This window comes from Cervus elaphus, chromosome 1 (genome assembly GCF_910594005.1).
Source record: "Cervus elaphus chromosome 1, mCerEla1.1, whole genome shotgun sequence".
Lineage (NCBI taxonomy): Eukaryota > Metazoa > Chordata > Mammalia > Artiodactyla > Cervidae > Cervus > Cervus elaphus.
Genome location: NC_057815.1, coordinates 69564728 through 69581883, shown reverse-complemented (window position 1 = coordinate 69581883; position 17156 = coordinate 69564728). Strand labels below are relative to the sequence as shown.

Genomic DNA, 17156 nt, shown 5'->3' with positions numbered 1-17156 from the left:
GTATTCTTGCCTGGAGAATCCCAGGGATGGGGGAGCCTGGTGGGCTGCCATCTATGGGGTCGCACAGAGTCGGACACGACTGAAGCGACTTAGCAGCAGCAGCAAACCAGACCAAAAGTACTACAATATTTCAGTACCAGTGGAATTACTTTTACTGAACTGAGCTCTGGTGAGAGGTTATCGGCTATTTGGAGGGATGGTAAAGACAGAATCCTGGGAAACTCCTTCTGGATGGAATATTATTCTAGGCACACACTGTAACCTCTTTGTGAGGAATATTGGGAGGAAATATTCTGAAATCTGTATGTCTCTTATACAAGTTTGTATGTATTGTATGAACACTAAATCAAGTAACCAATTTCCACTTTACTAGGGTCAGTAGAGAACTCACAGCCAAGCTTGCTAGCTACTTTTAGTAAGTACAGTAGTTCTCCTTTGTCTGCTGTTTGCTTTCCACAGTTTTAGTTACCTGTGGTCAACTATAGTCAGAAAATACTAAGTGGAAAATTCTAGAAATAATTCATAAGTTTTAAATTGCATTCTATTCTGAGTAGCTTAATAAAATCTCATGCTGCCTGCTCTATTCTATCCAGGATCCCCAACCATAATGTCATTCGTTCCTGACATCCAACCATCAACATTGTCATAGTTCTCAATCCAGTATCACCTGGAGCAGATGATTCTCATCAACGCATCAGAAGGTCAGTAGTAGCCTAGCGATACATCACAATATCAACTTCACTCACCTCACTTAATCTCATCACACAGAAATTTTATCATCTTACACCATACAGTGAGTACAGGACATAATATATTTTGAGAGAGACCATATTCACATATTTTTTATTATAGTACCTCATTATAATTATTCTATTTTGTTATTCATTGTTGTTGTTGTTAATCTCTTATGGTGCCTAATTTATTAAGTTTTATCATAAATACGTGTGTATAGGAAAACAGTACATATAGGGTTCACATTACTTGTGGTTTCAAGCATCCACTGGGGGTCTTGGAATACATCCCCTGCAAATAAAAGGGCGAGACTACTGTATTCAGAATAATAATAGCTAATATTTATTGAATGCTTGCTCTGAACCTAGCACTGTTCCAAATGCTTTCCATGTACTAATCTATTTAACCCTCATCTCATTCCAATGAGATAGGATCATTAAGATCTTCCCTTAAAGATGAGGAAATTGAGACCCAGAAAGATTATATAACTGGCCCAGGGTTTTAAAAAAAATAAATGCGCAACATTAGAGTTGTGAGTCGTTTTATTTGGGGCAAAATGAGGACTATCACCTGGGAGACAGCATCTTAGATAGCTCTGAGAAACTGCTCCAGAGAGGCAGAGGGGAAGGCCAATATATGTGTGATTTTGGTGAAGGGAAACTACATGCAATCAAGCACATATTTTTTTGCAGAAGGATTTTGCTAGTCATGAGGAGAAGTCATCACCATGAAGGGTTTTAGTGCTTTTCTAGAAATGAGGAGATATAAGAATTGGGCTCATAAAATCAGCTCCTAAAAATATCCAAATATCTGAAGACTTGTTCTGCCAGTGTTTCCTGGAGTACAGAGTGCCTCATTTCTGCTCTCCACTCTGAGCTCCTTTCAGGGAGTGCTGAAAATCAGCAGCTGCAGCAGCACATGATTTAATCCGTGTAGACAGCAAGTGCCAATTTGTAGTTGACAATAGCTAGTAAGATGGAAAACTAGAATCTGAATCCAGGCAGTCTTTTTCCAGAGTCCATACTCTTAACCACTATATATATTACATCTTTAAGTTTTATGGTATGCACACCCTTGAGCTAATTATAAGCCCTAGCTCTATTAATTTTCTGTGTTGCTTCTGGCCAAGATGTAGTAATAGGGATTAGACCTATTTCTGGACAAAATATATGAAACAATGATTTTTAAGACATTGGATATCAGGTAACTAAACATAGTGATTCCTAAAAGATGGAAATAAGTGAAGTAAGCCCTATGATTATCTCTGCTTTCCTCCTGGAGAGGATTTCCTAGCCTTGGTACCAAGAGAGCAAACGCAGGCAGAATTCAATAGTTTCCCTGAGTTGAGGAGATGGAGTGGGGAGTCTGGGGTGGTTAAGGTGGTGAGTTCACAGAGAAGAATGCCAAAAAAAAAGAGAGATGAACAGAAAGGAAGCTCTGGTTATCTGCTGAGGGTCCACCTTGAATCTTCAGCATGCATGTGAGAAAACTACCTGAATCCAGAAAAAGAATCATCCAAAAGAATTAGAAGGAATAATTCTTGAATATCACAGAGGTCCAGTGCCTGTTCCCAACATTAAGAGTGGCAAGGCATAAATAATAAGACATCAGATGGGCTTCATCACAATAGTGGGACAAATTTAGCCCTAGGATAACTTAGTTGCTCTAGTCTCATCTAACAAAGTTTAAAAATAACAGCCAAAAATCTCTTTTCCAAAAGCCAAAGGACCCATATAAAAGGACCCATAATGAAAGGAGAAAAATCAGTCACCTAAAACTGATTAAGATAGGTAGAATGAGGAGATAAGGACTTTAAAATAGTTATAATTATATTCCACATGATCAAGAAACTACAGAAAAGAGTGGGCTTGATAATAGAGTCATGGACAACACAAAAAAGACCCAGGGACTTCCCTACAACCAGTGTCTTGGTTTCAAAACACCATTCTCCAAGAAAAGGAACCAAATGACTTTAGAGAGATGGTTGATTACAGATCTGGAAGAGGGAAAATGTAAGATGATCTTGGAGCATAATGCAATAGTAGAAAGTAAGGAAGTGTTATGAAAATGAAAGGATGGACCATATCAAAGAGACACAGAAATCAATCTTAAAGGGCATCCAGTGACAAAAGCTGGAACCATTTGAGCAATAAAATAAATAAAATAGTATTGAATTATAATCCAAAATGTTAAATAAGTACACATGAGTCCAAACTGACATAAACCAGTCATTGAATAAATAAATAAATTGGGGAGAAAATATATTAATAACTACTATTCCATATAGAAGAAGTCTGAATAATATATGTAGATACTACCCCCACCATAAGAGGTGGAACTTAATCACTCCCCTCTCCTTGAATGTGGCCTGAACTCAGTGATTTGCTTCTAAAGAAGAAAGTATGGGAAGAAAAGAACAGTAACATTACAGTAGGAAAATCTGCAAAACTGCCTTAACCAAGCGATTAAAATAACATCACCTATGATGAAATGTGGATATAATGTGCCCTCTAATTTAATGTAATAATAAGGACCCTTCACTTCTATGTTATTCTTTCCCAAAACCCACAACTGCAGTCTAATCATGAGGAAAACATCAGACAAATCCGAAGTAAGGATAGTCTATAATATACATGACCGGTATGCCTCAAAATTTTCAAAGTCATTAAAAACAAACAAACAAACAAAAGACTGAGAAACTGTAGTGGGTGAGAAGAGAAGACACAACAACTAAATGAAATGTGACATCTTCAGCTCATTCTTCGAACATAAAAAAGACATTAATGGAAAAAGTGTTGAAATCTGAGTAAAATGTGTTAATTATTTACTATTAATGCACCAATACTGATATCTTAGTTTTGATAAGTGTATTATGGTAATGTAAGAAAGTAACATTAGAAGAAACTGAAACTGGATGAGAGGCATGTGGAATGTTTTGCCGATTTTCTATGATTCTAAAATTATTCCAAAACTAGAAAGCTACTTAAAAAAAAAAACAAAAAAAAAAACCCAAACCAAATTCCTTGGGATAGAAACTACAGATGAGAAGTACATTAAATGAAATAAAAATAAATTAGGTATTTCAGAAGAAAGGATTCATAGACTTGGAGACATAGCAGTAAAAACTACACAAAAAGACACAAGAGGGAAAAAAAGACAGAAAATATTGAACAGAGCATCATTGAGTTAAGGAACAACTTCAAGTGGACTAGTATATATGTAATTGGAGACCTTAAAGGAAGGAGGGGCAAAAAAATTTTTGAAAGAAATGATAGACAAAAATTTTCCAAATTTGATGAAAACTTTAGGACCACACATTCAAGAATCCCAATGAACCTCAAGCACAAGAAACATGACAAAAACTACACCAGGTATATCTTAATAAAATTGTGAAGGTCCATGATAAAGTCTGAAGAGCAGCAAGAGAGAAAACAGTACATACAGAGGAACAAAGGTAAGAATTAACCCAGAAGATAGTGAAGCAAAATCTTTCAAATATGGAAAGAAAGAAAAAAAGAATTGTTTACTTATAATTTGAAAATATTTTTCAAAAACAAATGTGAAAATAGGGAAAGAACAGTCTTTTCAACAAATGATGTAAAGACAACTGGACATCCACATGTGAAAGTATGAAAGTGGGCATTCATCTCACACTATATACAAAACCAAACTCAAAATGGATCAAATATCTAAATATAAGAGCTAAAACTATAGAACTCTTGGGAGAAAACATAGGGGTAAATCCTCATGGCTTTGGATTTGGCAATGTTTTCTTAGCATAAGCAACCAAGAAAAAAATAGATCAACTAGACTTCATCAAAATTAAAAAAAAATTTGTGCATCAAAGGACACCTTCAAGAAAGTAGAGACAATCCATGGAAATTCCTTGGTGGTCCAGTGGTTAGGACTCTGCTCTTTCACTGCAGGGGGGCACTGGTTTGAGCCCTGGTTGGGAAACTAAGATGCCACAACCATGCAATGTGGCAAAAAAAATAAAATTAAATTAAGCAATTTTATAAATAAAAAGACAATCCACAAAATGGCAGGAAGTATTTGCAAAGCATGTACCCGATCAGGGTTTAGTATCCAGAATATATAAAGAACTCTTACAACTCAACAACAAAAAGATAAATGACCCAAATAAAATGGGCAAAAGACCTGAATTAACATTTCCCCAAAGAAAATATACACAAGGGCCAAAAAATACATGAAAACATGCTCAGTATCCTACCAGTTATTAGCGACATGGGAATCAAAATCAAAAGATACCACTTCACACTCATTAGCACGGATAGAGTAAGAAATGAAGTGTTGGAGAGAATGTGGACAAATTGAAACCCTTACCTTGTACATTGTTGGTGGTAACATAAAATGGTGTAATTGTTGTGGAAAAGTCAGGTGGTTCCTTAGTAAGTTAAACATGTAATACCATATTACCCAGCAATTCCATTCCTACGTGTATACTCAGGAAAATTAAAAACAAATGTTTAAACAAAAACTTGTACATACATGTTCATAGCAGCACTATTCGTAATAGTCAAAAGGTGGAAACAATCTAAACGTCTATCAGACATTTAAACATCAATAGATAAAGAAGATGTGGTATATCAATACGATAGACTGTTACTCAGCCCTAAAAAGTATAGAGTTCTGATGCATGCTACAACATGGATGACTTAGCAAACATTATGCTAGGTCAAAAAAGCCAACACAAAGGCCACATGTTGCATGATTCCATTTATTTCAAATGCCAAGCATAGGCAAATCCATAGACATAAAGTTGATTAGTGGTTGCCAGGGGCTGAAGAAGTGGTTAAATGAGTGAATAGTTGATGGATACAAAATTTGCTTTTGGAATGTTCTGGAACTAGACAGTGGTAATGATCACACAACACCGTGAACGTGCCAAATGCTACTGAAATGCACACTTTGGTTAAAATGGTGAATTTAATCACACACAAAAAAGCAATTTCCATAAAAGTCTATTCTTTCATTCATCTATCAAACATTTATTGAACAGCTCCAGGCAAGCTTTATTCTGGATGCAAGAAATACAGAGAGTAATCAAATGTGGTTTTGGCTTTTAAGTTCAAGGGTTGGTAGGGGAGGAAAAACATGCTGCAAACAATTAAGTTCAGATAAGTGTTATGGTTTCCTTGACATAAGAATGGGCACTGTACATTGTGGGGTCTGCTTTACCAAGAAGTAGCGGGTGGAGGACAGCAATGGTAAGGCTGAAGTTTGAATGCTGAGTAGCAGTTTGCTAGGTGGATAGCAGCAAGGATGGATTCCAGGCAGAGGGTGTGACTTAATCAAGCTCAAAAAGCTGGCATCAAAAAGCCTGTGGCTTTTTTAAAGCAAATTCCAAACTAAATAGGATGTGTGCAGCATTGCAGAGAATGGACTTCAGAACAGTGATGTGACAGATGGGTGACCACCTGTCTGGTTGCAGTAGGTGACACTGAGACATGTTAGGCGGATGACCTGGACTTGACAGGATGTAAGGATCAAAGGAAGTGTGACTCCAAGATTGGGCTACTTTGTTGGTGGTGGAAATTGCCAGTCCTTAAAGTGGGTCTGCAGGACAGTCAATTCTTTTTTTTTTTTTTCATTTATTTTTATTAGTTGGAGGCTAATTACTTTACAATATTGTAGTGGTTTTTGCCATACATTGACATGAATCAGCCATGGATTTACATGTGTTCCCCATCCCGATCCCCCCTCCCACCTCCCTCTCCACCTGATTCCTCTGGGTCATCCCAGTGCACCAGCCCTGAGCACTTGTCTCATGCATCCAACCTGGGCTGGTGATCTGTTTCACCCTTGATAGTATACTTGTTTCACTGCTATTCTCTCAGAACATCACACCCTCGCCTGCTCCCACAGAGTCCCAAAGTCTGTTCTGTACATCTGTGTCTCTTTTTCTGTTTTGCATATAGGGTTATCATTACCATCTTTTTAAATTCCATATATATGCTTTAGTATACTGTATTGGTCTTCATCTTTCTGGCTTACTTCATTCTGTATAATGGGCTCCAGTTTCATCTATCTCGTTAGAACTGATTCAAATGAATTCTTTTTAATGGCTGTGTAATATTCCATTGTGTATATGTACCATAGCTTCCTTATCCATTCGTCTGCTGATGGGCATCTAGGTTGCTTCCAAGGACATTCAATTCTTATGGGACATCAAACTAGAATTTATAGTCCTCCCCATCTTATTTAGTCTACTTTTAATTTTTATTTTGTATTTGAGACCTCCTTCCCTTTTTCTTGGGCTTCTTCTGTTTTCCTGTTTGAAATATATGTTACTATGGAAATGTCATGGCGCAGTACAGTGGCATTTACAAGTGAAGTATAAAGAATTTTCAGAACATCTAGAAACACAAATCTAGGGTTTAAGAATATAAGCCCTAATGGTGTGACAGTGTTCATGCTTTCAGATACTGTCATGAATATAAATATACCCAGAAATTTCAGACAGCAGAGAGAAGATAGTTGAGAATTTTATTAAGATTTATGTGCCCAGATTTTGAAAAATGTGATAAATATTAAAAACATAAAACATTAACACACTACTTGGGAAGAACATCTGGAAAAAAATGAATGACAGAATGCCAACATTTACTTGTGAATACACACCTCTGGGAGAAGGAAGAGAGAGCCCAGACATCCCAGGAAAACGGAAAAACATTTTTACCACCTTCTATGTCATAAATATGTTCTCCCCAAATTGCATGTAAATCAGTTACTGATAAACCATATTTATCAAATGCAAGGGTGACCATTATTTTAAAGTCATCTGAAGAATGTACACTTTAGTGAAGGAAATTATTACCAACTGAGTAATGGAAAAAAAGTCACTGGACCGAGTGAAATTCAGGGTCCTTCATTATTATCCTGGCTCTGTCACCAACTAGATGTGTGATTCAAGAAAATTCACTCAATCTCCCTGGGCCAATTTCCTCATCTAATTTGGGTTGTAATTCTGAATTTTCACTTATTAGGCTCTTAAAGCAAGCCACAGGAGTGATGGCCCACAGCCTGACATCCAGTTTCTTCTGAGAGGTAACATCACAGGACAGAACCGAAGGCCCTTTTACACAGAGGAGCTGGGGATGTCAACGCCAGTCGGGCAGTTACCACTGCTCTCTGTGTTTTTCCTCTTTATACTCCCCTTTCTCATCCCCACCATCACCCTAAGTGTGACGATTCCAACTTTTGTTCCCAATTCTTTACAAAAGCTTGTTCTAGAGCTGACTTGTGGGGAAAGGGCCTGACAGTCAAAGGTAGGAGCCCATTCTCAGGGGTGTCTCCACATCTGGCCTTTCCCTACCCCACAAGGCTGGTACTGCCAGAGGGCAAGGGCTATACTCTCTGTTCCTAGTACAGACGCAGGCCTAAAGAAGGCACTCGGGGGCTTCCCTGGTGATGCAGTGGATAAGAATCCTCCTGCCAATACAGGGGACACAGGTTCGATCCCTGGTCTGGGAACATGGATTCCATCCCTGGTCTGGGAAGATTCCACATGCTGTGGAGCAACTAAACCCATGTGCCACAATCACTGAGCCCATGTTCTAGAGCCTGTGTTCCACAACAAGAGAAGCCACCGCAAATGGTGGAATTCCTGAACCCTAGATGTGAACTTTTGGCTGCTTTTTTAAACATTTCTGAACTCCCCAAATTTTCTACAATGGGCAAAAAATATATAGAAACCACAAGTATTAAACCTTCTTTTTCCTGGCTTTTAGTCAATACCCTGATTTCCCATAAATAATGTAAACTTTGCCCAGTTCTCCAATGTTTGGAACAGGATATAGGTCACACATCTTTTCTTTAAGAGCAACAGCCAGTACAGTTTCCTAGTCCATTTTGCTTAAAGAGCAAAGACACTATGCATTTGTCTTTGTGGACAAATGCCATCTAGCTCCAGGCAAGGGCCCTTGCCAACTGGTTTCAGAAAAGGACATTTATCAACAGTGTTTAGGCACCACCTTGATTAACTTGCCACACAGGAAGTACAAAACACACCTCTAAGAATTCTTTTGTCTTCTTAAACAAAATAGGCTTTATTAACTGGCAAGAGGTAGAAAGCACTGGGTCAGGCCTTTTGCTGATTACTACCATGCTACAGACTAACTGAGGAGCTGTTAGGAAGACTGAAGAAGCAAAGGAAATTACTCTCTGTTGAATACTTACTACACGCCAGATCTTGTGCTGGGCACCTCACATACATTAATGTAAGCCTCACATCTAATAATCACTAACATACCATATTTTCACTCATTTATTTATCTTATTTCTTGTCTGTCTCCCCTACTTAAAGGTAAGCTCATAAAGAGGAACATTTTTTTTTTGTCTTGTTCACTGCTGTCTCAGTGTTTAGAAGAGTCAGATACATATATGCAATCAATAAATATTTGCTGAATGAACCAAATGAACACCTCCATGAGGTAGGTTTTATTATTCTCCTTCTATGGATGAATAACCTGAAGTGCTCCAGCGGTGCAAATGAACTGCCCAAAGTCACACGGCTTGATAAGGAGCAGGACTAAAACCCCAGTTTCACTCTTTTGTTCTTTCTATAGACCAAGAGACTTAGACCTTGAAGAAGCCTTCCAGCTTGACAAATCTGTAACCTAGATGCTTATAAAACATGTATTTACCTTGTGTACTCACTTGAAAATAAGAAATTCACCAAGGAGATGTATTTGGCATTTTAATGATAAACATTTTGCTAAAGTAACAATGAAAGACACACTTCCCCAACAGAGCAACTTCTATGACATTATCGACATCATTTCTCACTTGAAAATACCATGACATGATTACTCTTCAGATATAAATAAAAGCACAGTAATTCTGGACACCATCAGAACATATTTGCGAGTCTTAGAGTTTGTAAGTTACATCATTAAGATGACCATTAATATGTGTGTGGTATTCTCTGGGCAGAATATCCAATATTCTTGTGCACATCCATGTTGAGTGTCCCAGTATGGGAGGAGGTAGACTTGGCACATGGAAAGTCATTCCTGTCCTAAAGAAATTATATGGATGGCTCAATGATTCTTCAGAGAATCAGCTGTAATAAAATCTATCTCAAGAATATTCATTTTGTATGAGAGAATGCAAGAATGAGGTTAATTTTACCCAGGAGAGTACTTCAAATCCTTTCCACTTGTCAGAACATACTTGATCCATAAGTGTTCCTTACCTCCCTAGGACCACGTAATAGGAACATGCCATTCATGGTGTCTTCTCATGCCACCTGGGATTTCTGTAGGGATTCTGGTCACCTTCTCCTTTCAGAAAGGCCCTTTTCACTTCTGTTCCACTCCTACTACCAACACAATAGTATCAAACAGTCTCTACGTGGACCCAGCCAGTTAACAGTTCCTGGGCCAAAGTCATGGTTTGGCCCAACTTTCTCCATTGCTAACTTTTGGTGCTACTGTTTTATTCTGATAATAAAAGTAATAATATTTTAGAAAAATACTTCTGGATTTATGTATGTAATTTTGTGTATCACTCTTTTCACTTAACATTCTAAGCATTTTGCCATGCTGTTTTTTAACTCAAATGTTAATTATAATGACTGCATAATAGTCTACTGTATAGTCATATTGTAATTTACTTAACCAACCTTCTACTGTTGGACTTCTGAATTGTTAAAGCATAAATTTTGCCCACATTTTAGACTGTTTCTTTAGGACAGATTCCCAGAAGTGGAACTAGAGGATCAGAAGATATAAACATTTTTAAAGTTCCTAATAGATACTGCCAAATTGCTTTTCAGAAAGCTGTTGCCAATTTACACTTCCAACATTGCCAGCGTGTTTTTCTACCAATAGAGACTGGTCTAAAGGATAATAAAATATAATACAGTCCTTAAATTATTAATGCAGCTGGAGAGGCATCATGACCACAGCAGAGAGGCCTGTGACAAGGGTCATACCTTTCTCCAGGTATGCGATTGAAAAAGAGTGAGTATGAGCACATGGAACAGAAATTTTGTAAGAGTGAAGAGAAATATAATTAGATTTCAGACCATCAAATCTAAGGCTTGTGTCTGCTTTGTCCATTCCTGCACCCCGGTACACAGGACAGTGCCTGGCACATAGAGCCACTCAATAAAAATTTGCTGAATTAACACAGAATCTTCTTTCAGATGCAGTTTTTCAGCAGCTGTAGTATTTAGCCACTCCTGGATTCAAAGGAAACATGACTGGTTGGATTAAACACCCTTGCAAATGTCTGTTCAATCCTGAGATTCTATTTCAACTTTGGAAAATCATTTTAAATGAAGGTGACACAATATGGCTCTCTTTGGGAGAAAAACAAGTAAAAAAACATCTGAAAGGACACAGCTTAGCATCAGCTGCAAGTATACACACACACACACACACACACACACAAATATATAGTTTTTTTTACAAGCATGCAAAAAATGTAATTCAATAAGTTTTGTCACCTCCTGATAATAAACTTACTCAAATGCTATCCATGGTCAAGGCAATTTTGGAATTATCTTCAGTTCATTCTGTTATCACTGGTTATAACTTGGCACCATTCTCAGTATTGCCAATTTTTTTTTTTTTGGAGATATTACAAGGGCAAAATATAGGTAGTAGTTTGTATATTGTAATTTTTAGTAAAGGATGGCATAAAATTTATCTTGGGAATCAGAATATGGTCAAGGTAAAACAGTCAATCATTCAGCTCAGGTTCACTCTCCTGTCACCATAAAGATTCCCTTCAGTATTCCACCATTTCTATAGTAGTAAGTTGCCAGATATTGCCAGATCAACTTAACATTAACAATGTTATTGACAGAAAAGGATCAGTCATCTGTCATTTTTATAAACACACTTTCTAAACATTAGGCCATGGTCAGCATACTATGGTCCTTGGGCCAAATCTGGCCCATCATCTGTTTTTCTATGACCTACAAGCTTAGAATTTTTAAAATATTCTTAATGGTGAAAAAAATTTGTGGCATGTGAAAATATATGAAGTTTAAATACCAGTCTCCATAAATGAAGTCTTATTAGGACGCAGCCACACTCATCTGTTTCCATATTAGCTATGTCTGGTTTTGCATTAAAATGTTGAGAAAGTTACCCACACAACCGAAGACATTTCCTTTACAGAAGTTTGTTGATCTCTTCATCAAATCCAAGTGTGTCCTTAGAGGTATTAAAGTTTCTCCCTACAGAATTTTTGTTCCTGGACATTAATACTGCAAGAGGGGTGATACAACTGGGACAGATTTGCTAAGGACCTGATAAGGGAGGACAGTAGAAGATAAATACATGAGTGTGGCCTCATATAGGATGCAAAAGCCTGATAAAATCTGAGAGGTCTAATCCAACTAAGGAACAGTTGGAGAATGCAGGGTTACATACACAATCCCAGCAGCAAAAAAGACTCTTAAAGTGAGCCACGTAGGACCCTGGTAACCGATTCCAACAAGCCCAGTGAGACTTGCTGGCAATGATGTCTGCAGATAGCAGGCTGGCTGATCAGTACATGTGATATGGTGACAGACGGTTCCCAATAGTACCCCATTCCTGTATTTGACATCTTCAAGTCATTCAGCATCCAGATTTACTTAGGCATCTCCAAAGGCAAGTCTGAATGCTAAGAAACGGATCTGAAAGGAAGATTCTGGAAAGCAGGTCCCAGGCACACATTCTTCCCAAACAATGACATTTCAATGAGAATTCAGAGCCAGGAGCAGAATTCAGAAGACTGCAGAACTTACCCATGTTTTTCAAAATCAAAGATTGGTGAATATTTTATTCTTTCTATCCTAGTACCAGTGAGACAGGTGGAAGGAAGGTGGGATAATGGGAGAAGAAAGAACTGGATAAACTCAATGATGGGATGATCTGCCCTGGAAAGTGTGTGTTCCTCCCAGACTTGCAGCCATGGTATATAACATATATATATATAACATATATAACATTCCATGTGGATTTTGAACCATAATAGGGATGGGGAAGATCAGCCTGAAAGCCAAAGAGATTCCCTGATTGTGTGTTGAGCTTGAGAATTATGCTCAAGGTTTGCAGATGGCCAGCTCTTCCTGACAACCCATAGAGAGCCAGGCTTCATCTCTTATGGTTAAATGGAGCTTCTCTTGCCCAGGAAAATACAGTTGCTGGGAGAATGGATTTGCATATTATACCTCTGAAATCCTTTTACAATTCCTGAGTACCAGAGATAACTAAATTGCCTTGAGAAACTAGTAATATTGATTGCCTCTGGGGAGTGGAACCCCTGGTGGCTAAGGGTGACAGGTGGCTAGAAACAAACAAAAAAGATTGCATTTCCCCATGTTCCCCCACCCCTCTTCTTGAGGATAGGAAAGCAATCTGGGGCCAGGGATGGAGTAATTTATTTACTCAAGACTATAGGGCCAGGAATTCCCTGGTAGTCCAGTGGTTAGGACTCTGTACTCTCATTGCCAAGGGCCCAGGTTCAAACCCTATTGGGGAACTAAGATCCCACAAGCCACATGGCATGGCCAAAATAAATGAACAACAACAACAAAAAAAGACTTATAGGGCTGAACTAGGGAGTCAAAGAGGGATCTAAAAATTAGAAGAGAGAAGAGCTGCAGTGGAGTGGAAAATCAAGATCAAAAGGGGAATTCAAGGTCAGCATACCAAAGAGGTCAAAAGCAGCAACTGGAAGGTGTGGTCCAGAATTTGAAAACAAAGCCCAGGGAAGCAGAGGAGCTTGAGTAGACTGGAGAATGAACTGAGCAATATCTGAGAAAAGTCAAGGCCAAGGGCCCGTGGCTTGATGATGGGTGGATCCCTGAGATTATAAAATCAAAAAAAGCTCAAGGGGCCTAGGCATCAAGGTGCAGGCCAGGCAAAATTCTTGTCAGAAATAAAACAGGTTTGACAGGTGGACACAAAAGGGGTACTGTTACATGAGAACTCTCTTGTCTGGGGATACTCCTTAGAGATTATGCTCTAAAATGGGGTGTAGAGATCCTGAGAAGCCGTATGTGAATGATTTGGTGTGCATGAGTATTTTTATTTCCCTCCAAACTTGACACTTTCTAGAGTGTATTATGATCTTATTGATTATTTTCTGAGAGACCTTGCAAAAGGGTAATGGGTTCACGTGATATAGCTCAACCTGACTACTGCCTATGACATGATCTAAAGTAAGGTAGGTAATAAATAAGTCTTTCTCATTACAGCTACTTGAAACAATTTGAATTCACCCTCCTGATTACCTGCTTCTGGTTGCCAGCTGTGGGGTTTTCTTCCTAGAAGCGCAGTGTCCTTGTTGGAAAGGCCTTATGGGGAGCACAGGGCTTTATCTGATGTAGGAAGATGTAATGATCCTGAGATGAAATGCCTAGAAACTGCTCTGCAGGCAGGCGTCTGTGAGCTGTTGCTTAGAGTTTTCCTGAAAAATATCTTTTATTTGCAAGATAAGGTCTAGTTTTCAGGGTGCCTCAAAACTGACAGGTTGTAAACTTGTAATTTTTTGAAGGTGAGAGTGCAAGAACTAAAAACAACTGTGTTGAATAAATGTTGTGCCTCTACCATCAACCAGGATTGTTTACTAACTTACCAGTTAAATAATAGGAGCTATTATATGTAAAAATCCTTGGGTTAAAACATAGACATTGGCCAATTCTGTGAAATGCTGTTACTAACCATCCCCACCTCTACCCAACACACACACACACACCCCTCCACCAGGCATCCTGAGATGTTTCCAGTCTATGTGGTATTTCTTGGAATCCATTTGGGAAAAGTTCCACTTCATAAATCCTGGCAGAGAGCCAGGAAGAGATAAAAGAGTCTAAAACTAGTAAAGACTGCCTTTTTTTTTTTGAGGGTTTGATGAGAAAATTAGATAATCAAATAAGTGGGCTATTACAAACTTGCCTACAGACTCAAGGGGAAGCAATTTATAAACTATTAGAACAGAGTTTGGGGTGGAGGACAGGAAGCAAATTATCTAATTGTTCATCTTCTGCACAACACTATTATCTTCCTCTTTAGACTTTGCTATTTCAGCCAATAGTGTCCTCATTTTCCTACTGACAAGAGGTTTGAAGCCTCATCCTGTTCTACCTGCATGGAAATGTGCCTTATTTCCTAAGGATCCAGCCCAGGAACCACCTCATGCATGAAGTCCACCCAGCCCTTGGTGATCTTATTTCATAACCTCACATTGTCAATGCTCAGCAGTGTTCTAAACACTGCAGGTGCTCAAAAAAAAATAAAATAAAATACCTGACAATGTTGGTATTAGTTACTAAAAACAGCTGATATGTGGGAATCAGCACAGAGGCAAAAGACTGCCTGAATTCAAGGTCTAGAGTGTTACCTTTTCTTACTCTATACACATCACAGCCTGGACCTGAATCCTCTGGTTTATATTATATTTTTCAGGACCAGATCTTCCTTCTCCATGAGACAGGATACACCCAAATGAAGTGCGTGGAGGGGAATCCAAACCACAAAGCTAGAATGAAACAAACCCAGCTCTTCTGTGAGGGGTAGGTCTGTGAGAAGGTCAGGATGGGAGGCTAACCCCTGAGTTCTGAGGGGCTCCCTCTGAGTCATTTGGACTGGACAGGCCCTTAGCATTGCTCCATATGTCAGCATGCCACTGCCCTCTGTATCATACCTCAGGCCCTGACTGTGAAGCAAGTTAGAACTGTAGGCCTTCTTTTGGAGTCCTCCCAGCAGAGTATGCCTCCCTGGGCACAGAGAGAGAGAGACTCCAAGAGGTCATGCTCCCACCTTTCATTTGTATGATCCCAAGGCAGAATACTGAGAACAAAGGAAGAGGACAGCCTCATCAAGCTAAGGTCTGGTCAGTGAAGAAAAAACTTGTTAAGGGGCAAAAAAAAAAGATCAAGCACAATCAAGTACCAGAAGTCAATAGCCAAAAGTTCTTCAAAGTTGTGGAGAAACAGCAACGAAGCTGGCCCAATAGTTCAGTAAAGAGTAACTAGCAGAGATAGGACATACAGAGAGGAGCAGTAAAGAAGCTGAAAATAGATGAGCATCAAATGAAGGTGCCTAACTGCTAGGCAGCTTTCCAGTTTGGGTTCAGCCACCCCACATTCCTTTCACCACGGTGTGAACCAATCCTGAGCTGTCCTGCTGGGAAGGCTGGTTGAAGACAAGTTTGCAGCAGCTGGCTGGCAGGGGAACGGATTTGGGGATGGGATACAGGCAGAGGCATTTCCCCACCAGCTTCTCACTGGAGATGACTGCATGCTTCAGAACTCCTTACCTTTCTCCTCACACATGAGCTGTTTTTCCTAGTTTCCTTTGAAAGATCAGAGCAAAAGTGAAGTTTTCGGGGTTTAGGCTCATCCTTCAAAATACCCGATATAACTTTTGCAGATACTTTCCTCATATTCAAGTTTTCTTTCAGAATAAGCCTAACAGTTTCTTTATCTAAATTTAACTCTTCGGCCATCATCCTCACGGTTAACTGCCTATTCGAACAGACCAAGTCCTTGACTTTCTTGATATTTTCATCCGTCCGGTGGGTGACAGGACGACCACTTCTGGCATCATCTCGAATGTCTTCGCGTCCTTCTTTAAACCTTTTGTGCCAGTCGAAAACTCTGGCCCTTGACATGACTTCATTCCCGTAAGCTGCTTTTAAAAGATGGTGAGTCTCACTTGCAGACTTGTTCAGTTTCACGCAAAATTTGATGCTAATCCTTTGTTCTAGATATCGGTCACTCATTTGGGGGCTTAAGCAACACAAGAACGTTAAAACGCCACAACTGTGAAGGAAAGACGGAGGGATAAATCTCTATAGGGGTGCAGGTGGAATCATGCCGCTATTCTTGCTCCTCTGGAAGCCTCATGAGGTAAAAGAGTAATTGCTTTTCTGAATTTTAGCCCCTGGGGCTTCCAATCTAGAAGCTAACGGGGCCACGGTGTAGCTGCAAAGCTGGGTAAAATGAAATCTCCTACAACCCACGTCTGCGTCCAACTCGGGCACGAAGATCTGATGGGGGTGTGCAAATCAGTCACCAAGATCGTCCCGTTGCCTGCGGCTCTTTAGAGTCTAAGGCAATTTCTGCAGTAGAAGCCTACGTGGTGGCAATTTAAACAAGCAAGAAACAACGCATCGGTGTTGTAACGTGCAGGCTCGCTCCAGATCCGCGGAAACCCGCGCACGCCAAACCTACCGGAGCTGCAGAGGGCTTGGAGCCTCTAGACTCCCTGGAAACACGCCCACATGCGCCATTCCCTCCCTTCGCGGGTAGGCCGCGCGCAGGCGCACTGCGGCAGCCTGCTCAGGCCCCGCCTCTGCCTCGCCACACCCGAGCGGGCGCGCTTCCTTGCGCGTACCCGCCCGCGGAGGAGAAGGCGGAAAGGAGGGGGCGGGGAAGGAAGGCTGAGGGAAGAGAG

The 17156-nt window shown here is 39.7% G+C and overlaps 1 protein-coding gene across 1 annotated transcript in view; it reads right to left on the bottom strand.

The window, feature by feature from the left end:
- The window catches only part of GVQW3 (GVQW motif containing 3), a 29019-nt gene extending 12011 nt beyond the window's left edge, over positions 1-17008 (bottom strand). The window contains exon 1 of the mRNA XM_043907845.1: positions 16018-17008. Coding sequence (XP_043763780.1) covers positions 16018-16482 — 465 coding nt within the window. The 5' untranslated portion in view covers positions 16483-17008. The remainder of the gene's footprint in view (positions 1-16017) is intronic.
- Positions 17009-17156: the final 148 nt, after the last annotated feature.